The 24,155-nt window shown below is 37.7% G+C and overlaps 2 protein-coding genes and 1 pseudogene across 3 annotated transcripts in view; all 3 read left to right on the plus strand.

Moving 5' to 3' along the window:
- Nucleotides 1–12,094, plus strand: part of LOC132852236 (b(0,+)-type amino acid transporter 1-like) — a 36,419-nt gene extending 24,325 nt beyond the window's left edge. Inside the window, exons 1-6 of one of the 2 annotated variants that reach the window (XM_060879317.1) lie at nucleotides 6,388–7,130; nucleotides 10,179–10,312; nucleotides 10,414–10,543; nucleotides 10,761–10,885; nucleotides 11,180–11,267; nucleotides 11,434–11,921. In XM_060879317.1, the coding sequence (XP_060735300.1) occupies nucleotides 6,432–7,130; nucleotides 10,179–10,312; nucleotides 10,414–10,543; nucleotides 10,761–10,885; nucleotides 11,180–11,267; nucleotides 11,434–11,664 (1,407 nt within the window). In that variant the 5' untranslated portion in view covers nucleotides 6,388–6,431 and the 3' untranslated portion in view covers nucleotides 11,665–11,921. Of the gene's footprint in view, nucleotides 1–6,387; nucleotides 7,131–10,178; nucleotides 10,313–10,413; nucleotides 10,544–10,760; nucleotides 10,886–11,179; nucleotides 11,268–11,433 lie in introns of those variants that run through there. The other variant, XM_060879318.1, reaches the window with a different exon arrangement.
- Nucleotides 12,095–12,231: 137 nt separating this feature from the next.
- Nucleotides 12,232–16,362, plus strand: LOC132852239 (b(0,+)-type amino acid transporter 1-like). The gene is made up of 6 exons (XM_060879320.1): nucleotides 12,232–13,583; nucleotides 13,815–13,948; nucleotides 14,065–14,194; nucleotides 14,355–14,479; nucleotides 14,833–14,920; nucleotides 15,672–16,362. The coding sequence occupies exons 1-6, from the start codon at nucleotides 12,873–12,875 to the stop codon at nucleotides 15,900–15,902; spliced, it is 1,419 nt and encodes a 472-aa protein (XP_060735303.1). The 5' UTR covers nucleotides 12,232–12,872; the 3' UTR covers nucleotides 15,903–16,362.
- Nucleotides 16,363–17,546: 1,184 nt separating this feature from the next.
- LOC132852240 (b(0,+)-type amino acid transporter 1-like) lies at nucleotides 17,547–21,249 on the plus strand (annotated as a pseudogene).
- The last annotated feature ends 2,906 nt before the right edge of the window (nucleotides 21,250–24,155 follow it).

Below are 24,155 nucleotides of genomic sequence, written 5' to 3' on the forward strand. Positions count from 1 at the left end.
GATTTTATAAAATTTGATTTTAACTTGGGGGGCACGGTGGCTTGGTGGTTAGCACATTTGCCTCACATCTTTAGGGTTGGGGGTTCTATTCCTGCCTCCGCCTTGTGTGTGTGGAGTTTGTATGTTCTCCCTGTGCTTCGGGGGTTTCCTCCAGGTACTCCGGTCCCAGGGTGTATCCTGCCTTAATGCCCAATGACGCCTGAGATAGGCACAGGCTCCCCGTGACCCGAGAATAGTTCGGATAAGCGGTAGAATGAATGAATGAATGAATGAATGAATGAATGAATGAAACATTTTTATCATATTAACCATAATTATTAAAATTATTTATAGTCATATTTACATTAATGAGGTTTGGCTAAAACCCTTTCAATTTACCAGATTTATAATAATCTGAGAATAGAAGCCTTTTGAGAGACACAAGCGTAACAAATTCACCCATGACTCATTTTGGGGGTCATTTAAAGTTTAGTGGGGCTAACTTAACACTTAACAAGTAAAGTACAGCTAAAGTGTCCCTGGTTCAATCTTGAGTTTAGGTCACATTTTGTGTGAAGTTTCACATTTTCCCTGTGTCTGCACCATTTTCCTTCCTTCTCATTTTGGTGGTATATTGGGCTTCTCTAAAATTTCTTGGTGTGAAAAAACTGTAAGTCATATTCGAATGTATACCTTTCTCAGTGCTCATGCAGGGAGCCTTCAAAGTGGCATCAATCCAGATCAATCCTGCTCTCATCCAGAAGCAGGCCAGCCATTACACATCCATTATTCCCTCTTACACTGTGACATGTAGACTAACAGTGAAAATGGTTGAGACCCCCTGAACAGGTAGATCACTAGCATGCATTTGGATAAACTAAGATAAATATTATCCTGCTTGCCAATGAGGTTCATCAAGGCTGCTACCTATATTCCCCTAATCTTGCTAGAACTGCAGACAATTCACTGATATGTCATCAGCCTTCAACTGTACTCCAAGTTACACAGAATAAAATGTGTCTTTGTCCCAGTAGACGGAATGCAATCATTAGCCTGCTGGCAGTGAAAGACATTTCTTGCAGAATGAGTCCCACTGCGATTATGCCCCACTGGAGAGGAATAATCACCTTGGATTCTTCACCCACAGGCTAGAGAGGTTGTCAGTTTGGCATCTGGTTTAAGGTGCATCAGTCACTTGAGAGCAGTCCATTCATGAAGGTTCTCAAACTTTGCAATGTTTTTGTCTGCTGAGACAACATTGTGACAGTTATATCAGGAATCGAAGTGGTATGAGGACGAGCAGCTGTTTTCACCATGTCACTTGGGCTTACTCATATCTTGTCTCTTTGAGAGCAATTCAACTACCAGAAATGAACTGTCAAGATGGCGCATGCATACAGGGGAGTGATGTGTACACCTTGATGGTAGCCCTTGGGAAAATATTGTCCATGTACTCTTTGCTTGTGCCAAATTTACCGGTTGCTAATTGTGCTAACATCTGGGTCATATAAACATTTTATTAACTCACTATCATTATTAAATATTGTATGCAACACATTTCTTCCTCCTCTTCACATTTCAGACATTTTCTCCTCTGATAAAGAAACTAGTAAGCCTCTTAAAATTCCTCTTCACTTCTCCTAACATTTTTTGACCTTATGAGATCTTTTAAGGGTTAAGATGATTTATGAATAACTTTTATCTTTACTGGGATCTTTTCTTTAATTTTAAGAGAAAACGCCCCAAAATCACTTGGAGTAACTCTTTATGAAAGAATCTTTATGAAATCGTCAAGATGTCATTGGATCACGATGCTTTTATTTGTGTATTATAATTATAATTGGCTTTACATTTTTTACATTTCTGATTGTCAGCTCATTGTGACAGAAAAGTGAAAGGTGAAAGTCTGGAGTCTGGATTTCATGCCTTTAACCATGTTCGTTTTGAACCTCTTAATTGTAACCTTGTTATATGATGACATCTTCTGGATAGATTTGTCATTACAAGATACTGGTATCGCATAGCCATGTCATAGTAAAGCCTTTTATGGTCCTCAAGATATGCTTCATCCACTGCAGGTCCTAAGCTTTAACGGAAATATTGTTGCTTTTCTAAAGACAGCAAATCCTGGTGGTTAAGGTGCCAGCCTGCATTCAGAAAATGAAAGTTAAAGCTACTGAAGGACTTCTTGGAACTGAAGAAACTCCTGAAGAAGAACAGCCGATACTGTATATACATGCAATGGGCAGTTTATTAGGCCTTGCTCATTCACACAACTATCCAGTCAGCCATTTATGTGGCAGCAGTGCAGTGCATAAACCCATGCAGATAGAGCTTAAGAGCTGTTCATCAAATATCAGAATGCGGAAAAATGTGCTATCAGTTATTTTATCATGGTTATGGTGCCAGTTGGGCTGGTTTTGGTATTACCAAAAATGCTGATCTTCTGGGATTTTTATACAAGATATTTCTACAGTTTCATGTAAAACTGTGTAAAAAATAAGGCAAAATTATTTACTGTAGGGCGGTAGTAGCCCCGTTCAAGCTACAGCACCACAAAGCTGCCACTCTTGTGCCCTTGAGCAAAGTCCTTAACCTTCTCTTCTTCAGGGGCATTGTATCATGTGTTATTTCTTTAGCTTCCTTGCAAGTTGGTATATGCAAAGAAAGAATTTCTCTGTGAATTTCAACTATGAATTTCAATAAGACAAATAGAAACCTCTTCTAATGACCAATTGGTGTCAAACTTTTGCTAATAGGCAGAAGTCAGGGGTTTAAGAGGGATTGTTTGAGTTATAACCTTCCTGTAAGTTTGAAAGATTTTGACTAGTTTTCTCTGAAGGCCCCTGTGCACAAACTGAGGTCCAAAGACATGGTATGCAAAGGATGGCCTCAAGAAAGAGCCCTGTGTAATTGAGAAGTTTTAAACAAAAAAAAAAATAATAATAATAATAATAATTTTTCTACACATGAGAAACCAGATTACTGCCAAAGAGTTCTGTTTTGTTTAATAACACTGCCTTTGGCAGAAGAGATACTCCCTTAGTCTTTAAATAAGCACTACTTCCTACTTCCACTTGTAGGGAGGACCCTAGAAAGTGCCACCACCATGTATGCTCCTAAGTACATGGTTTAGTGTTGTGTCTTCTGACAACTGTAAAACATTGCGCACTGTCCTAATTTTACTGCCCATTTGGATGATGATGGCAGTGGCCTTAGGAATTCCCATACATGCTTGCTAAAATTGCAAGCATTTCATTAATAGGTCATCAGTCTTCTGTGATGAGTTATTCAATAACAAGCGCGTGTCCACCAGAAAAGGCTTTATGACACTTTAACTTTTAATACTAAAAGGGAAAAAAAAAACAAAGGGGGAAAACAAAAATTTAAGACAAAAAGTTAAATGAGTTGCCAGAATTAAGTACTGAACTCCTATGCAGTAAACAATACAGCATAGTGGGTTGAGTTTAAATGTGACAGTACTGTAGGTAGGGCAGCAGACACTACCACAGTACAGTGGAAAAGTCAGTCATTAGTAGAGTTATAGACATGGACAACACAGCTAGGAAACTTCAGCTAAAGTCAGAGGTAGGACTGATTGGAGGAGTGTCCCTTGTTGCAGGGGTCATGATCGGCTCTGGGATCTTTATGTCCCCACAGACTGTGCTGCTGGACATTGGGAGTCCTGGGGCTAGCTTGGTGATCTGGGCTGGCTCTGGATTGTTGGCAATGCTGGCATCACTGAGCTATGCTGAACTGGGAACAGTGATTCGTGAATCTGGAGGTGAATACGTCTACATACTGCGCACTACCAGCAACTTGATGGCATTTCTCTTTGCTTTCACCTCTGTGCTGCTTGTGAGGCCAACCAGTATAAGTGGAGGGGCTCTTAGCTTTGCGCTCAATGCTGTTGCACCCTTCTATGAAGACTGTGAACCCCCAGCCCTTGTAGTGAAGTCTGTAGCTGCATGTGGAATTGTCTTCTTGACCATAGTGAACTTCCTGAATGTGCGCTCCTCCATGGCTGTCACCACAATCCTCATGGTTGTTAAGTTCCTTGCACTGGCAGTTATTTCTATTATTGGTGTGATTTTGCTCATCCAAGGAGGCACTGGAAATCTTCAGAATGCATTTCAGGGGACCAGCTCCAGCATTGGTGTGACTGGAATGGCTTTCTACCAGTGTCTGTGGGCCTATGATGGCTGGAGCACTCTTAATTCAATCACTGAAGAGCTTAAGCATCCTGAGGTAACTATCACATGTACTGTATATATTCTTATATATATCCTAAGTACATGTGTTACGTCTGTGTGTCTGTGCCTGTGTTTTGCTTCCTTCTTGTGCTCTCCCGCGCTATCTCTCTCTTCAGGTCCAGAGAGAGATTAGGAGTGAGTGCCACCCCTTGTACGTTTTGGTTATGGGATAGTTTAGATAGGGCGTTTTATGCTGAAGATCTTTTGTTTCTACATTTTGTCAGTGTAAGAAAATATTATACATAATAAAGAAGGTGACACTATGTACACTATATATATATATATATAGACCAATGAACAAAATGAGAGGTGTGGGGAGGGGGAAAGGGACAAGAGTGGTGCTAAAAGAACCAAAGTAACAAAACAAAACAATACTGACTAATTTGATGGGACTCCCATAGCCTAACTAATAAATCAAAATGTAGAAACAAAAGATCTTCAGCGTAAAACGCCCTATCTAAACTATCCCATAACCAAAACGTACAAGGGGTGGCACTCACTCCTAATCTAGTGTGTCTAATACAAAAATAAGGTAACCTACGTGTGCACAATGTATGTCGCGCGACCTCTTACCTGTCCACTTTTCCCCTATAACCGGAAAACGAGTCACCCACTACAAACAGACGAGTATGACACACAGTACGCCGACTCAAACATTCAGCTGACAAAGTAACAACAAGACTTAAGGAGACGTTCAGAGACGCTTGCACTCCTCCGGTGGCGTTTCTTAAAGTACCGGCATGATTGTGATTGGAGCAGAGACTCATGACGTCACTTTTGAGGCCGGGAGATTGACGGTTCTACGGACCAACGGGAAACTGCAGATGGACCTGAAGAGAGAGATAGCGCGGGAGAGCAAAAGAAGGAAGCAAAACACAGGCACAGCCACACAGACGTAACAACATGGTTTAGCATTGTGGCTTCTTACAGCTGGGAACATTTCTCACTGTCCTAATTTTACTGCCCATCTGGATGATGATGGCAGTGGCATTAGGAATTCCCCTAAATGTTTGATAAAATTGCTAGCATTTTTGAAATAGGTCATCAGCCTTCAATTGGACCAAGGCCTACTGAAATTGTGACTGAATTGTGTCCTCGTCTCAATAAGGGAACACAATCACCATCTGAATGGAAAAGGCATTTCTAGCAGAAGGAGTCCCGTTGAAGTTGTTTCTCACTAGACAGCGATAATCACAGATGGCTCCCTTACAGGCTGGAGGTAGTCTAGTGCCATATGGGTAATATGGGCAGGTGGCCCTGCAGTATAAGCTGGAGTTCAGAACAGGCCATTTTGTTATATTTTGCCATGTTTTTGATACAGAATTGTGACAGTAAGTTATAAGAGTAATCATGATTGTATACAAATCAACTGCCAGGGTTATGTGATAGTACAGTAGATTACCTACAGTATAAAGGATAGTACCTTCCTCACCTTGCTGGTAGCTCATATGTCCAGATAAATCTATACTTATTTGTCTGTGCCAAGGTACCTAATTACTGGTTGTAGTTCTCTCTGGCAAAATTACTCAGACGTCTGGGATAGGATCGTATGTCCTCACTACTTCTATACTATGCTTTTATAAATTCAGAAAGAAGGATAGAATGCTTTACTTGTGGCCTCAAGATGATTAGCAACACAGTTGTTTGCACTGACTGATTTACTGAGTTTACACGATGGCAGCCTCTAACTTCCCTTTAGTAATACCTCAAGAAGCTTAGCCCATTTGTTTTTAGTATGGTCGTGAATCATTTTCAGTTGTCAGTTAGTTGTTACTGTTTAACCATTTGAAGGTTTTAATAGTAGGCTACTTTGATTATCTTGTTAAAAATAAATTAAGGGTTTTGTCAGTGATTAGTTATTCAATAACAAGTGTGTGTCCGCCAGAAAAGAGTTTATGACACTTTAACTTTAAATTCAAAAGGGAAAATATAATGCAACAAGGGAAATAAGTGGCCAGCATTATATACTGAACTCCTATGCAGTAAACAATACAGCATACTATTCACAAATGAATGGTTTGACATGAATATAGCTTCTCTTGCTCTGTAGATAATACTAAAGAGAGGGTTGAGTTTAAATGGCCACAAGCCTGTAATTATTAACTGACTTAATTGTAGGTGGGGCATAGTGCAAATAAAACATTGCAGTGTCTATGAAAAGTATGCACTAAGTATCCATTAGATAAAACACATATAGACATGGACAGCACATCAAGGAAACTTCGGCTAAAGTCAGAAGTAGGACTGATGGGTGGAGTGTCCCTCATTGCAGGGGTAATGATCGGCTCGGGAATATTCATGTCCCCACAGACTGTACTGCTGAACATCGGGAGTCCTGGGGGTAGCTTGGTGATCTGGGCCTGCTGTGGGCTGTTGGCAATGTTGGCATCACTGGCGTACGCTGAGCTAGGAACAACGATCCGTGAATCTGGAGGTGAATACATCTATATAATACGCACGTCTGGCAACCTGATGGCCTTTATATTTGCCTTCACATCTGTTCTGGTTGTGAGGCCAACCAGTATGACTGGACTGGCTCTCAGCTTTGCCCAGAATGCTGTTGCACCCTTCTATGAAGACTGTGCACCTCCAGCTGTGGTGGTGAAGTCTGTAGCTGCTGTTGGCCTCTTACTCTTGGTCATTGTGAACTGCCTGAATGTGCGATTTTCCATGGCTGTCACAACAATCCTAATGGCAGTTAAGTTCCTTGCACTGCTTTTTATTTCCATTGGTGGTGTGGTGTTGCTTATTCAAGGCAACACTGGCAATCTTCAATATGCATTTGAGGGGACAAGCCAAAGCGTTGGTGTGATAGGAATGGCTTTCTATCAGTGTCTGTGGTCTTACGATGGCTGGAACAACCTGAACTCTGTAACTGAAGAGCTTAAGCGTCCAGAGGTAATTCTTATCTTAAGATAAAGTACCTTTATTTGGAAGATAACAAGTAAATGAATGTTTTGTTGCATGTTATCCCAATGGGATAGATCATAGATCAAGGTCGATAAATATAAAATGTAAATGCTTTACCATTTAGGAGTGTGACAGATGATTAATTACCACAAACTCTGGTGTGGAACTGTGATTTTTAGGTTAAAAGTCAGCAATTCTCTGTGTACAAGGTCTTCCACAATTTCAGAGTAAATTATAATATTTTGTTTGTATTGCTCAGAATTTATTATTTCATTGTCCTTGAGCGTTTCCTTATCATTTTGTTTATAATATCTATGATAAAGCCTGTTCTGTGTCTCACAGAATCCAGAATACAGACTTGCTTGAACTTTTCACCTGCTCTTCTTTAGACATACATGAACATATGTAAACAAAATATCTCAAATTTCAATTTTTATAGAAGCAAACAAATTTGAGCAGCTGGAATGACATACGATTGAATAGACAACACACAGAGTGAAATCAATATAAAAAATAGAAAAAGTTGCATACTTTTCTTTTGACTTTCGTTTAGCTTATTGTTATCTTGTTTTCATTAGGTAGAATATGAAGACCTACACAACTAAATTGAGACAGCATTCCAATTACATTGGAAGATGTGGTAATTCCCTCCCTTTCAGGTACAATAGACAACACCAGAATTATTGTCTGGCTAGAAGGGTGTTCTTCAGGTGGAGGTGATCAAGAAGCATCACAGGAAGTCCTCAGACTATTAAGCTTTCTTCTGGGCTGTACCCATTTACACCAAGCAGTAGAGTCGGTGCCTGATGAATCTTCTAGAATTCATTAGTAGCATTTCATTTAGAGAAAAACAAAACCTTCTTGATAAAGACAGCTTTGCCAGCTTTGTTAAAAATAAACTCCATTACCTCCCTGATGTAAGTTCCCACTTCACAATGTGATTATCCATGTTAGTTTATTTTATGTTATTGATTACATTGTTCTACTCACTGTACATGCTCCAGTGAACTGAACTGACACACACATACACACATACACACATACATAAATTTACAGCACCACTAATATAAACATTTTTTATATGCTGTTTTTGTACATTCAAGTCAAGTCAAGAATATTTTATTGTCATTTCAACCATATATAGCTGTTGCAGTACACAATGAAACGTTTCTCCAGGATCAGGACACATGAAGACAGGGCTAAGGACTTAGTAAGTAGTCCTAGCCACATAAAGTGCAACTGTGCAATGTGGTGCAAACAGTGCAAGACAAGAAGACAGTGCAGGACAGTGTCATTACACAACAGACAATACACAAAAGAAGTGCAGATATACACTATTGCATGTGCAGAAATACTGGACTAAACACTTTATATAATAGCAGCAGTTATATGAGGTCTTGTATTATGAGGTATTGTGCAAAACAGCAGTTCAATTCTCTTTAATGCTGCTACCAACTACTGCTATCAAATGTGTATATATTTTTACAAGAATATTTTTCTTTGTTGTCCATACCAACTGTACACTGGGCGGCGCTGTTTTATGTATCTGTCCTGTAGAGTATTGTATTGCACTGTTTGCACTGTCCTTGTCTTGCACTGTTTGCACTAGGTTGTCCACCATGTACATTACGTGTTTGGATAACTTACTTTTTAGTCCTCAGCTTTAACGTTGTTTCTTGACTTAATTTGACTGGACAGAAAAGATGAACTAGATGGATATGAAAACTTCAAACAGATTTTGCATATACACATTTTTTATCATCAGATTTGACTTTACACAGTTTGAACACATGAGGAGGGCAGTTTGGCTGTTTCTGCAAACAATTTCCTGACTGGAACAGAACATACAGTATGCGAGCATTTCTACAAGATTTTCATTACATTCTATTTTACATTAAATTTGGCACCAGATGTCAAATTCTTAGCAATTCTGGATGTCTTTGTCTCTAAAAATAAATAATGTAGGTTGCTCATATTTGTTCATAAAACTACATCCAGATTTCTACATATGTAAAAGTTAAAAGTGCTTCATAAACCAAATTGAAATCAAATTTAATTAACCACGTTGTTAGTGATTCAAAAAACAAAACATGTAATTACATTTTATACAAAGTGCTACAGAGTCGATATTTTATTTTTTTATGTAAAAACACCAACAAAACACTACAACTATATTTGGCTAATCACTCATCTTCTACCGCTTATCCGAACTACCTCGGGTCACGGGGAGCCTGTGCCTATCTCAGGCGTCATCGGGCATCAAGGCAGGATACACCCTGGACGGAGTGCCAACCCATCGCAGGGCACACACACTCTCATTCACTCACACAATCACACACTAGGGACAATTTTCCAGAGGTGCCAATCAACCTACCATGCATGTCTTTGGACCGGGGGAGGAAACCGGAGTACCCGGAGGAAACCCCCGAGGCACGGGGAGAACATGCAAACTCCACACACACAAGGTGGAGGCGGGAATCGAACCCCGACCCTAGAGGTGTGAGGCGAACGTGCTAACCACGTGCAGGGCTGTGTGTTGCCTGGGGACTCTATGTGCTGCGCTCACTTATGCAGAGCTCGTTGCCATGTTCAGAGAGTCTGGAGGTGAATTCAATTAATCGTGTTGAAGCCAGCAGGTAATGCAGCCATGGCACTAAGTTTAGCTCAGTATGCTGTGGCTCCTTTTTACTCCGGCTGCATGCCACCTACATTAGTGGTGAAATGCATAGCAGTTATCTTCCTAGCTGTGTATCAGGGACTCTGGTCTTTTTTAGGCTGGTCTAATCTAAACGTTGTGACTGAGCAGTTGAAAAATCCAGAGGTGAGATGTAAGACATTTTGTATTGAGGATGTGTATAGTATAGCATACTTGAGCATTACAAATATGCATTTGTCTGCAACAAAATGTTATTCTTTCACTTTCTAATGAAACAAAGTTCTTTATGAAGTGTATCTACAAGTTAGTGATTATTATGAAACAGTAAAAGATGTCAGTAAAAGATGCACTTATCTCTACATTCTATCCATTTGTTTAAGGTAAATCTCCCCCGGGCATTAATGATTGCCATCCCGATGGTAACCATCCTCTACTTGCTGGTTAATGTCAGTTATCTGGCTGCCATGACTCCAAGAGAAATGATGGTATCCAGTGCTGTAGCAGTTACTTGGGGGTAAGTTTTTATTCTGCATACTGACAGAAGGAATGGCACACTAAACATGTTGTTAGTCACTGACTAAGCAGCTGTTGATACTGTTATGTCTTTGGAAACAGCAATAAGGTCCTGGGTAGCTGGGGCTGGGTGATGTCTATTGCTGCAGCACTGTCATCCTTCGGCTCTCTAAATGGATCCTTTTTTAGCGGAGGACGAGTTTGTTTTGTCGCTGCCCGAGAGGGTCATATGGTAAGGAAAACAAGAACAACTATTACTGTATTTTGCCTTCTTCATTTTAACTGCAACAGCATGTTCTTTCAGGTGACTCATTTAATGATAATTTGTTAATAATGTAGTACTCACTCTTAAAATATTGTTCTACAATAATAGATTTCCAAATAACTGTTTATATTGTAAAAAAGAAAAAGAAAATAAAGCAATAATAAGATTTTTTTTGCTGTTTTAGCCTAACATCCTAGCCATGGCTCATGTGCAGCGTCTCACTCCTTCTCCAGCTCTCATCTTCACCACCATCATCTCCCTCATTGTACTCATTCCTGGAGATTTTCAGGGTATAGTCAACTTTTTCAGGTCTGTAACATTTAATCTGCAACAAGCTCAATACATCATTATTATTCACACAGAGAGTGCAAATAGGGTGTGTTTCAAATTATGTGATTTTTTTTTTACAACATTTTTTCCAAAAACATTACAGGTTAAACTGTACACATATATTATGTGATTAACATAATAAGAATTATCTCTGAAATCATTTAGCTAGACTCCATCAGTTGGAGGCACCTGCACTATGACTATATTTAGTTCTTTCAGGTTTTGTGTGTGAAAACTAGTTTTAATGCTAATTCCAACCCATTTGATCTTCAGCTTTACAGCCTGGTTCTTCTATGGAGTTACGATAGCAGGGTTACTCTATCTAAAAATAAAATTTCCTGATCTTCCTCGTGCATACACGGTGAGATTATTAAACTATTATGGATGTGAAAATGAAGAGTTTATGTGCTTAAATTGTGAAAGAATATGTGCACACTCTGCACCATGACACAAATTTACATTTATCAAAAAAAAAGTATTACTTTCTTTAGCTCTTTCGAATTCTGTGTTTAATATGATCATCTCAGGTACCCATTATTATTCCTATCCTGGTGCTGCTGGCAGCTGTTTTCCTGGTTCTAGCTCCGATCATTGACAATCCTCAGCTCGAATACCTATATGTCACCCTCTTCACTCTAAGTGGTGCTTTGATTTATATTCCATTGATTCACTTCAAACTGTGTCCACACCTGCTGGACAAACTCACAGTGTTCCTGCAGCTCTTCCTGGAGGTTGCACCAGCTGAGAAAAATGTATAAAACGTCACATCACTCTTGGAGGAAGGTCAATATTTGTTTCTAAATGTTCCCAAAGAAATGTTTTACCAAATTTGTCAGTCAGTTACAGCCTAAATTGTTTTTTCTTTTTTCTTTTTGCAATGTTTTTGTTAGCAGTTTCCAAAGGCATTGTGGCACAAAGATTACTATAAAATTTTTTGCAATGTCTCTAAATGTTCCCAAAGAAATGTTTTACCAAAATTGTCAGTCAATTACAGCCTAAATTGTTTTTTTTTTCTTGTTCTTTTTTTTTTTTTTTTTTTTGCAATGTTTTTGTTAGCAGTTTCCAAAGGCATTGTGGCACAAAGATTACTATTAAATAATACAGCAAATACAGTTTGTTGTAAATACTGTATTATATACTGTATTACTGCCATTTAATCCAATGGGATTAAATTCCCTATTTTAGTGCTTGAGCTTTTTTTTTTTTTTTTTGTTTTTTTTTTTTTTAAAAATAAATGTGTAAAGTGACAGTTTGTGTTATTACATACGATCATGGAAATGTAATTAATTAGATATGTTATAAGTTGTTTTTCCACCAGATCATTAAAGATCCCAAAACAATCTTTCAGCAAATTCAACATTACATGTTTCTTATTTTTCATAAATGTTGACAAAAGAGTACATCTAGGACTTCTGAAATACATAAGAATTTTTCAGTAATATTTGTTAGCTTTAAGAAATAAAATATCATATATCTTATCTGCTTTTTTCTGCCAAGAAATGATACAGACCTTTAAATGAGCTAAATAAACAAATTCTTACTTTACTGGGCTAAACATTCTTTCAGAATATTTGACAATGTATTTTTACATTACATTATTTCATTTATTTAAATGCCCTTAAATGGTTATGGTTTAAATTATAGTAGTGTAACTCAGCTCCAATTCACCTTAACCATATGAGAGAGAGAGAGAGAGAGAGAGAGAGAGAGAGAGAGAGAGAGAGAGAGAGAGAGAGAGAGAGAGAGCTCATCTCCCTTAACCCAGCCCCACCCCTCTGCTACTAACTATACAGATACGTTACCATCATTTTCTTTGGCTGGTCTCAGACTTCTGCACTATAACATACAAAAAGCTGTTTTAAATGTTAATATTTAATCAGCAACTTAGTCTCTTATTACCCATGCTTTAGATCTTTTCTTTTATTGCAAGATGTATTAAGCTCATTTTCACTCGCAGCACAGCACCATGACAAGCAACAAGCATGAAGGTCTGAAGCTGAAGCGGGAGGTAGGGTTAATTAGTGCGATCTCTCTGGTCGCAGGCACTATGATAGGATCGGGGATCTTCATGTCCCCTCAGTTTGTGATGTCAAATGTTGGAAGCCCTGGAGCAAGCTTGATCATCTGGGCTGTGTGTGGCCTGGTGACTCTATGTGCTGCGCTCACTTATGCAGAGCTCGGTACCATGTTCAGAGAGTCTGGAGGTGAATTCATCTATATCCTGAGAATCTACGGACCCTTACCTGCATTCTTTCTGGCATTCACAAAAATAGTGGTGATGAAGCCATTAAGTATTGTTGCTATATCACTGAGTTTAGCTCAGTATGCTGTGGCTCCTTTTTATCCAGGCTGCATGCCACCTACATTGGTGGTGAAATGTTTAGCAGCAGCGTGCATTTTAGTGGTGGCAACCATCAATATGCTGAATGTTCGCTTTGCCATGACCATTCAGGTTATCTTCCTAGTGGTTAAAGTGGCGGGGTTGATGGTGATTGTTATTGGTGGAATCATTACTATGGCCCAAAATGGCCTGGAAACCCTTGGAAATCCAGACATTGCCTTTGAGGGTACAACTTTGGGGATCAGTACCATTGGAATGGCTTTGTATCAGGGACTCTGGTCTTTTGCTGGATGGGCTAATTTAAATATTGTTCTTGAAGAGGTGAAAAAGCCAGAGGTAAGTTGCTTGAGATTTTGTGTTGATATGATAATTTGACATAGTTTACAATGTATGTCTTTTAATAACTCAATTGGGGTAAATGGTATATTCAGTTGGTAAATATACATCCTTCTACAACAAAGAGTCAAGATTCTCTAGAGGAAACACAAATCTGTATCTGTCTGAATGATTTTCATGAGATTTATAAATATAAGCAAAAATAAATTGTTCTGTTTTATACAATCCAAGATAAATCTCCTGCGGGCATTAATGATTGCCATCCCACTGGTAACGATCCTCTATCTGCTGGTCAATATCAGTTTTCTGGCCGTCATGACGTCTAGAGAGATAATGATGTCCAGTGCCGTAGCCGTTACATGGGGGTAGGTCATCACAGTTTGCAATTATATGACATGTAACACCTGTGGAACTGCATTTAGTTCATATATTACAAAGAAAAATGACCCACTGAAGATCAGCGTCTTTTCTCTGAGAACAGCAATAAGGTGCTGGGCAGCTGGGGCTGGGTGATGTCTATTGCAGCCGCATTAGCTTCTTTTGGCACGCTGAACGGTTCGTTCTTCAGTGGAGGACGAGTTTGCTTTGTAGCTGCACGAGAGGGTCACATGGTAAGTACAAATGAAATGGTTAATATTTACAGTTATACATTTTAAAATGATGACTCTCTCATTTGTTCTCATCACACCTTAGATCTTCTTCCTGATGTGTTAAATCCAAAATTTTTTACATTTTTTTTTGGTGGCACTTTATGTTTTGTTGCTCTTTCAGCCAAACATCCTGTCCTTGGCCCATGTGCGACGCCTCACTCCCACTCCAGCTCTCGGCTTTACTACCATCATTGTCTTCATTGTGCTCATTCCTGGCGATTTCCGACACACAATCAACTTCTTCAGGTATGGCTAATAGTACATTTATACATTTCTTTTGTCCACTTAAAGAGTATAAAATGCATATCCATAATTTATGGCTTATAATATATCCAAAGCAATGCTTAATACTGATTCTGCATATTGAAATGAATGTGCAATAAATATATGACAAATACATTTAGCAGTAATGCTGTTGCATAAATCATGTGACTAATGATGAACACATGACAGAATTAAAAAATACAGAAATATCAAATTATTTAGCTGAACTTCTTGTCTTTGAAATAGCAAAAAAATACTGAATAAATATATATAGAATTTAGGTTATGTATGTGTTATGATGTAACCAGTTTTACTGTAGCCTATTTCACCTTTAGCTTCACATCCTGGATCTTCAATGGAATTACAATATCGGGATTACTCTATCTAAAAATTAAAAATTCTTATCTTCCTCATGCATACAAGGTGAGAGAGATTCACATGCCCAAAGCTCCCATAAAATGTGACCTAATATATATTTTATTCCTATATGATCAGTTGCAAACAACAATAAAGATAACTCTAGTGTAATTTTCTGGTTGCAAAAGTATCACTACCTATACAATTAATACTCTGTGATGCCTGCCCTGGAGAGTCTCTTCCTGTACTTTATTTTTCACAATTTCCTCCCCTCTGTATGAAATTTTTTTCACATTGTCATGTGCTTTTGTATTGCTTTGAGTCTTGTAACTGCCCAATCATTGGGGTTTTGCCAAATGTGTCAACCTTTCATTTCACAGCTTGTTCCTCTTAAAGTGACAATTACTAATCTTGTAACCACAAAAATTTATCAAACGGTGAGCTATAGACACTTTTACCTCTCTTTCGTCATCATCCTTACTGCTGTGGTCGTGAGTCCATTCTTGGCAAATTACACACGTAAAATGATTTGTTATTGCCAGAATTGTTTTTAATGCATTTTAACAGCTTAACTATTTCCAAATCCATTATGTAAATTTTGTAAATAAACCAATTTTATATATACATACTATATAACAGTTAAACAGGACACAGTCATCATTCCTGGGGGCTGAGCACAATGTGTTTTTTATTCACATTTCTTTAAAGCTTTAGTTAGGGTTGTCAACCATTTTGGCTTGTATACAGCAGGTAAATATAACGTGTGTATGTGTGATATGATCTTTTTCTCATTCTGTGTTTAATATGATCATCTCAGGTACACATTATTATTCCTATCCTGGGTCTGCTGGTGTCTGTGTTCCTGGTTCTAGCTCCGATCATTGACAATCCTCAGATCGAGTACCTGTATATCACCCTCTTCATCCTAAGTGGAGTTTTAATGTATATTCCATTAATTCACTTCAAACTGTGTCCACACCTGCTGGACAAACTCACAGTGTTCCTGCAGCTCTTCCTGGAGGTTGCACCAGCTGAGAAAAATGTATAAAACGCCACATCAGGCTTGGAATTATCTGGGTCCTTAAAAGAGTATGTCATGATTTTATTACCAGAATATTATGGGTGTTGAGCATTTAGAGTCCAAATACACATTTTTGCAACACATCATTTTAATTAAGGTAAATAAAGTAAATAAATGTATGCGTATTGTGAGAATAATTGTATGAAATACTTCATCTTTTCTAATAATGTTGCAGAATTTCTGTACAAAACACAATGTTCTTTTCTTACACACAATCACATACACACACATTCTCTCTCTCTCATACACACACACACAGATACCTTGACCTTAGCATAACCTCCTCTACCTAGCACATCTGCTCCGCTTTGTATGAAAGAAGCTATGAAAAACATGATACTGCTCTGGGAGGTTTCCTGCTTCATGATAACGGTCAAAGTATCTTCTGCCGATACTAGCATTAAGCTCCGCACACACACACATTATGTCCTTCCTCTATATATTCAGGTTTGACATAATAAAGTTTGGAACTTCTCTTTGAAAGGCTGACTGGCGTGTTTCATTGAGACTACCCCGAGTACTCGCCGGAGAACCAGAAACCGAGCAGAGGAAGAGGGGCTCAGACATCCTGTCCAAGCGGCAGATGAGAGTTAAATAATTCCTTACAGTTTTGAATCCTAAACATGCTTTCATCTTTCACAACTGTAATTATTCTTAATCTTTTATTACATTCTTTTCAGTTTAATTAACAAAAGAAAAAATGCCAAATTCATATTTAGTGCTCCAAACATTTCATATCCTTGTGTTAGTACAGAATTAGAATAAGAAGGAAAGTAGAATAAAACTTCCAATAGACAATACAGCTAAAAGCAAAAAATTATATAACTGATAATAAAATGATAAATTGCCTTGTTTCTGCTTTTAAATCAGTTATTTTCTCATCTTTCTGATTCCAAAATATTTTACAAATCTGGTATTAACTCTGGTTGTAATGCAGTTTTCCTATTCTTGTGTTAGCTGTGTGATTCACATAAATTGGGCACCAAAACCAAATTCTTTGTTTGTGTGACATTTGTTACAAATAAATAATAAGACACGATTTGTATTAAGGCTGATATAAATAGTGTACAGGCACACAACTAGGTTCATCTTTCTTCTAAAATGGGCATCAAGATCAACTACACTATATTATTAGGAATTTTTTCACTGTGACAACAAAAAAGATCTGAGTGTGTTGGGAGTGAGGCGGAGGTTGAAGTGGCTGATTTGACACTGTAAAACCTGACAAAGCTCCAGATGGAGATTTAGGTTTAACACATACATTTCTTTGATGACTTTGTCCCTAGAACGATTAAAAGAAATTGCCTTTGTAATTTAGTGAAAGAAAATGTGGATACATTTTTGCATCACAAAAAATAAACAGAAATGTTCATGTGGTGCAGTAAGCAGACATCAGAATTCAGTCCTTGAAAGTTGTTAAATTTGTGATAAACTCTCCACAATTGATACTTTTCTTGGCTGTTCTGAGACTTGTGCATAGCAACGTACATCAAGCTGTAATAAATGTTAATATTTAAGTAGTAATACTTTGTACTTAGTATTTTATTGCCCATGCTTCAGATCTTTTACTGCAAGCTGTATTAAGCTCATTTTCACCCGCAGCACAGCACCATGACAAGCAATATGCATGAAGGCCTGAAGCTGAAGCGGGAGGTAGGGTTAATTAGTGCGATCTCTCTGGTCGCAGGCACTATGATAGGATCGGGGATCTTCATGTCCCCTCAGTTTGTGATGTCCAATGTTGGAAGCCCTGGAGCGAGCTTGATCATCTGGGCTGTGTGTGGCCTGGTGACTCTATGTGCTGCGCTCACTTATGCAGAGAATCTGGAGGTGAATTCATCTACGTCCTGAGAATCTACGGACCCTTACCTGCATTCTTTGTGGCATATACGTTCACAATTGTGGTGAACCCAGCAGGTATTACAGCTGTAGCCTTGAGTGTAGCTCAGTATGCTGTGGCTCCTTTTTATCCAGGCTGCATGCCACCTACATTGGTGGTGAAATGTTTATCAGCAGTGTGCATTTTAGTGGTGGCTACCATCAATATGCTGAATGTTCGCTTTGCCATGACCATTCAGGTTATCTTCCTAGTGGCTAAAGTGGCGGGGTTGATGGTGATTGTTATTGGTGGAATCATTACTATGGCCCAAAATGGCCTGGAAACCCTTGGAAATCCAGACATTGCCTTTGAGGGTACAACTTTGGGGATCAGTACCATTGGAATGGCTTTGTATCAGGGACTCTGGTCTTTTGCTGGATGGGCTAATTTAAATATTGTTCTTGAAGAGGTGAAAAAGCCAGAGGTAAGTTGCTTGAGATTTTTTGTTGATATGATAATTTGACATAGTTAACAATTTATGTCTTTTAATAACTCAATTGGTATAAATGGTATATTCAGTTGGTAAATATACATCCTTCTACAACAAAGAATCAAGATTCTCTAGAGGAAACACAAATCTGTATCTGTCTGAATGATTTTCATGAGATTTATAAATATCAGCAAAATAAAATGCCAGAGGTAATTTGTGTGAGATTTTGTGCTAATAAACACTTTGTTTACATAGCATATGTCTATTTGATATAGCATACTCAGTTATTGCTGAACATAAATAAAAGGTTGCAATGCTTTACAGTCCAATTCAATTTTATATGTACCTGCCCTATTCAATATTCAGATATTTAGATATTGATCTCTGGCCTTAGTAGCATCTGAAAATGAGACTGGATCATTATAGTTGAGTCAGCATGCACCACTGATTTGACTCCAATCTAACCAAGTGGGATCTTTTGCCATCAAAGTGATAACAAAAAAAAAATCTATTTTCTTTTAATTTTCTATTAAAGCAAATGAAAAGTTTAAAAACACATTTCCCAATGTAGTGAACAGTTACTATAAAACTGACTACAATCTAGTCTAAAATAATTTTAGACAAAGTACATTTAGCTTTGTTCTTTATCACCTGCCTTGCTGTTTTTTCCTCAGGATTCTCCAGACCACAGTAACTGGCTGTCTAGTTTATACAAACCCTACTAGATAGATCAGTTCAGTTAATAGGTGTTGATGAGTAAAGGCAGTTGGTGTTGAAAAGGTGTAGAGCAAAGATATCCTCCAGAGGAAATAGAAATCCAAGTTTGTAGGACATCTAGAGGTCCATGAATGATTAATTTGTAATTAACATCAATTAATTGTATTGAATTTTATACTATATCCATTTGTGTAAGGTAAATCTCCCACGAGCATTAATGATTGCCATCCCAATGGTAACGATCCTCTACCTGCTGGTCAATATCAGTTATTTGGCTGTAATGACTCCTAGAGAGATGATGACGTCGAGTGCTGTAGCAGTTACATGGGGGTAGGACACCACAGTTTGTAACACCTATGGAACAGCACTAAGTTTAAATGTAGGTTTTATAAAAATAAATAAAGAAATTAATAAGACCTCAGCATCTTTTCTCTGAGAACAGCAATAAGGTGCTGGGCAGCTGGGGATGGGTGATGTCTGTTGCAGCCTCATTATCTTCTTTTGGCACGCTGAACGGTTCGTTCTTCAGTGGAGGACGAATTTGCTTTGTAGCTGCACGAGAGGGTCACATGGTAAATATGAAGAAAATTAAAACTTTAATACACATGACCCAAGATGTTATATGTTCTGAGATTTCTTTCTTTGTGATTTGTTGCTCTTTCAGCCTATCATCCTGTCTATGGCCCATGTGCGTCGCCTCACACCCTCTCCAGCTCTTACGTTTACCAGCATCATTGCCTTCATTGTGCTCATTCCTGGAGACTTCCAGGGAATAATCAACTTCTTTAGGTATGACATAACTTTTAGAGCTTCATCGGCTTCACAAGTTATTATTTATACATATACATATATATATATATATATATATATATATATATATATATATATATATATATATATATATATATATATATATATATATAATGAGAGAGATAGATAGTGGGCTATAAGCTTTACTATAAAACATATCAATACAAGATTACTGTTGTTTGGTAAAGTATAGGAATCAGCTTGAATGAATCTGTCCAGTTTTTATTTTAGGTTATGCATGCGATAGTCAGTTTTGTTTATCACCTGTTCCTTTAATTCTACTCTGACATTCAGCTTTACATGCTGGTTCTTCTATGGAGTTACAATATCTGGACTACTCTATCTAAAAATCAAAAGGTCTGACCTTCCAAGTACATACAAGGTGAGATATATCTCATATCTCATATAAAATGAATGTGTTAAAAATTATATACTCTCATCTTATTAGTGCAGTTATTCAGTCAGCCAGTTATGTGGCAGCAGCACACTCCTAGAACTATACAGAAACAGGTGCAGATCTTTAGTTACAAAACCTATCCAAAAGGTATCGGATATTTTCAGATTGTTACAGATTGTTATGGTCCAAATCATGTTTAATGTTTTGTTTAACCACATGCATTTATATGTCCTTTACTTGATTACAGGTCAACTGCTGTCTGTCACTTTTATGTTGAATGTTGAAATAGGACTGAGAGCAAATATAAAATTTGACTTTTTTCAATAATAAATGAATCCATTGTGGTTTCAATAAATTTGGCACATGTATTTTTCAGATTACTGTAAATACTATTATTATTATTATTATTATTATTATTATTATTATTATTATTACAGATTATTATTTAAAAAATAATCTCATAAGAATCTTATTTTAACAAAGACACAAAGTTTCTCTGACTGTTTGATGAAAGTATTTTTTTAATTCTGTATGATATACATGAATCATTAAAATCAAAAGCAGAAAAATTATTGAAATAAACTGTTTGTGTTTGTTTTTCTCAGGTTCCAATTTTTATCCCCATCCTGGTAATTCTGGTGGCTTTGTTTCTGGTTTTAGCTCCTATTATTGACGATCCTCGGCTCGAGTACCTATATGTCACCCTCTTCATCCTAAGTGGAGCTTTAATTTATTTTCCGTTCATTCACTTCAGACTGTGTCCACAACTGCTGGACAAACTCACAGTGTTCCTGCAGCTCTTCCTGGAGGTGGCGCCAGTTAACAAAAATGTATAAAACCCCACATCAGACTGACAGGCAGACTTTTTAGCCTCTTGTGCTGATAAGCTCTGGGGCCTTATAATAATTTGTAACAGTTTTATTACTAATGCTTTCTTAATGTTGTTAACATTTAGTCCGTCTTTGCATTTGGGAATTTTTAGTTTTTGTGAGTTTGTTAAAATATCAATAATATGCTATGTTGTCTTATGGCACCACTAGAAATTGCCAAATTTGTTTGTAAAAATATAATTTACAATACATTTTTGTAGCTAGAGTTTTTGGTGTTATTTTTTAATTATATGAAAAACACTGCATTCTGAATATTTGCTTTTACATTTCTGGCATTTAGCAGACACCCTTATCCACGGTGACTTACATTCTGTGACTTATTTCAATGTAAACAACTGAGGGTTAAGGGCCTTGCTCCTGGGCCCAGCAGTGGCATTGGTGGACCTGGGACCAAACTCACAACCTTCTGATCAGTAGTCCAATACCTTATCTACTGAGCTACAACATCCCATTTGCATCCTGAAAGTAGAAATAACAGATTTCTAATACACTTGTGTTATAATTATAAATAAAATGGCAGCGCTTCCAATTAATATCCACATGATCACATGTAAAAATAACAATCAAGGAGTGCAAAATGACTTCAAACCAAAACACGAAAGAAAAACCAAGCCCTTTAAATTCAGAGAAACATGAAATGTACTTCTTTGCAAGTAAATGGTTCAACTTTTGAAGTAATGTAAGGCTTACATTACTTCAAAAGTTGAACCATTTACTTGCAAAGAAGTACATTTCATGTTACGTTACATTGTAAGCTTACATTTTGTTTGTGATGACAGGAATATAATGATAAATTACATTGGTTATGTCACAGCCAGCGTTTGTTGTGACAACAAAAATCAATGAAACTCCCGTGTCGGCTCCACGAGCGGGCCCTGGGGGGCGTGGCCCGGCATCTTGAGTCACTGTGCCCCCTTACTTCTCAAAATAATAACGAACTTAATAATATAAAAAATGTTTTACAAATTACTTTTATTATAACATGAATACTGGTTAAAGAATAAAGAGTATAAGTTAATTTAAAAAAATAATAATTGTACTAAGGGGGGCACGGTGGCTTAGTGGTTAGCACGTTCGCCTCACACCTCCAGGGTCGGGGTTCGATTCCCGCCTCCACCTTGTGTGTGTGGAGTTTGCATGTTCTCCCCGTGCCTCGGGGGTTTCCTCCGGGTACTCCGGTTTCCTCCCCCGGTCCAAAAACATGCGTGGTAGGTTGATTGGCATCTCTGGAAAATTGTCCCTAGTGTGTGATTGCATGAGTGTGTGTGTGCGCCCTGTGATGGGTTGGAACTCCGTCCAGGGTGTATCCTGCCTTGATGCCCGATGACGCCCGAGAAAGGCACAGGCTCCCCGTGACCCGAGGTAGTTCGGATAAGCGGTAGAAGATGAATGAATGAATGAATAATTGTACTAACTCATAATGCAGTGCTAACATAGTCAGCCAATTACATTCTGGGTGAAATGCAAGTTGGCTGCAGCGCTTTTAAAAAAGTGAGACGTTTTTAAATGTTGAGTCTATGAAGCCTATTATGGATTTAACAAATTGCACCATTGTGGAAACAGAATGCATCGTTGCAAAGCAATATATCTCCAGAATTAAGACAGAGGAAAGTCAACAGAAAATGACGGTTATGAGACTTATTTCTGAACAACACAAAGTTCTGAAAGCTATGCCCAGTGTTTTGTCTGCGCTAAAAGTTGCGGTCACGTTCGAGGCCTCCACTGCCATGTGTGAGAACTCCTGCTCGGCACTAACGTTTTTACAGACCACAGACGAGCAATGAGCCACACTCGTAAGTCTCAACTCGTGCATCTTGCATTTGTGCGGGACCTTACGAAAAAAAAATCGCCATTCGTTGAAGGACCTTGTTTTTCAAAAATGTAATTCTTCCTCTCGTCGCCTGCAGCTCTTCTAAAGGTAAGATGCCTTTTTGCTTTAGTACGTTTGGTTATATGCTGGTGGCTAATTTGCGTGTGTTTTCGCGAGTCTTGCACTTTAGAGTCATGATAAATTATAGTTTACAGTGAGTGACACGTTTAATATTTTATTGAAGTTTAATAATAGTAATAGTATGTGAACGAGATAGGCCCCCTCATTCTCTATTCTCTGGCGCCGACACTGGAAACTCCCACACACGTCCTAAATTCGCAGTAAATAGCCGCCACCGCAACCGGATGCAGTCCTCGCATTTATCCACCGCGCGTCATGGCGCGTCATAGTGGGTCATAGCCAACATGGAAGTCTGTCGTACCTCTCGCGAGATTTCCATACTTTGAAGGAATTCGTGTAGCCGTAGAAACAGAGCAGCCATTTTGCCCCGGGGGTTAAATCTTATAAACACAATTTTATTACTGTAAACCTTTAGTATTTTATTTATTTATTTTTCAAATTATAACAAATAACATAATACAATAACATAGTATTAAAATCTTAAAACATCAGTATAACATAAAAGGAAAGAAAAATGGAAATACAAACAAGGGGTATCAAAACAATACAATTAATTTAGAAAAGAGGAATTAACAGCAATGTAAAAGTCCATAATTTTCATAGCTTTTCAGCTTGTAAGTCATTTTAAAGTTTGAAATATGGATAATGTTTGGTTTCCTTTCAGACCACTTACACTTATGGATATAAAACTTTCCAAATAAAATACAAAGATTTAAAATAAAAATAGGACATTTTGCCATTTTATTTTCCCCATTAAAAAAATAACATATTTTTCCTATTTATTAATTTTTGTCCCACATAATGAATCAAAAACAATTTTTGATATCAATCCAAAAAACCTAATGTACATACAATAAAAAAGTTGCACAGCAGATTCTGTATTTATATTACAGAATGTACAAGAATCTGGTATATCATTTTTACATTTTTGTAGAAATTGGTTTGTTGGATAAATTAGGTGTATCATTTTAATGTTAATGCAATACTTATTATTGTAAGTCAAAACCAATTTCCAAATAATATTATCAATGAGTCTGTCCCAGTATTGTTTGCTTTCCAATTCTGCAGGACAGTGAAGTAACTCCCTAAAAAATGTATTATCACATTTACTGTCTTTAATATTAATACCATTCAAAAGGATTTCTT

The sequence above is a fragment of the Tachysurus vachellii genome, chromosome 10 (assembly GCF_030014155.1).
Source record: "Tachysurus vachellii isolate PV-2020 chromosome 10, HZAU_Pvac_v1, whole genome shotgun sequence".
In the NCBI taxonomy this organism is placed as follows: domain Eukaryota; kingdom Metazoa; phylum Chordata; class Actinopteri; order Siluriformes; family Bagridae; genus Tachysurus; species Tachysurus vachellii.

What these genes read in the sequence shown, in the direction of transcription:
- LOC132852239 (XM_060879320.1), top strand. Translation starts at nt 12,873, where the DNA reads ATGACAAGCAACAAGCATGAAGGTCTGAAGCTGAAGCGGGAGGTAGGG. An exon ending in AAGAGGTGAAAAAGCCAGAG is followed by an intron (nt 13,584 to 13,814) that starts GTAAGTTGCTTG and finishes ATACAATCCAAG; the next exon opens with ATAAATCTCCTGCGGGCATT. An exon ending in GCCGTAGCCGTTACATGGGG is followed by an intron (nt 13,949 to 14,064) that starts GTAGGTCATCAC and finishes CTCTGAGAACAG; the next exon opens with CAATAAGGTGCTGGGCAGCT.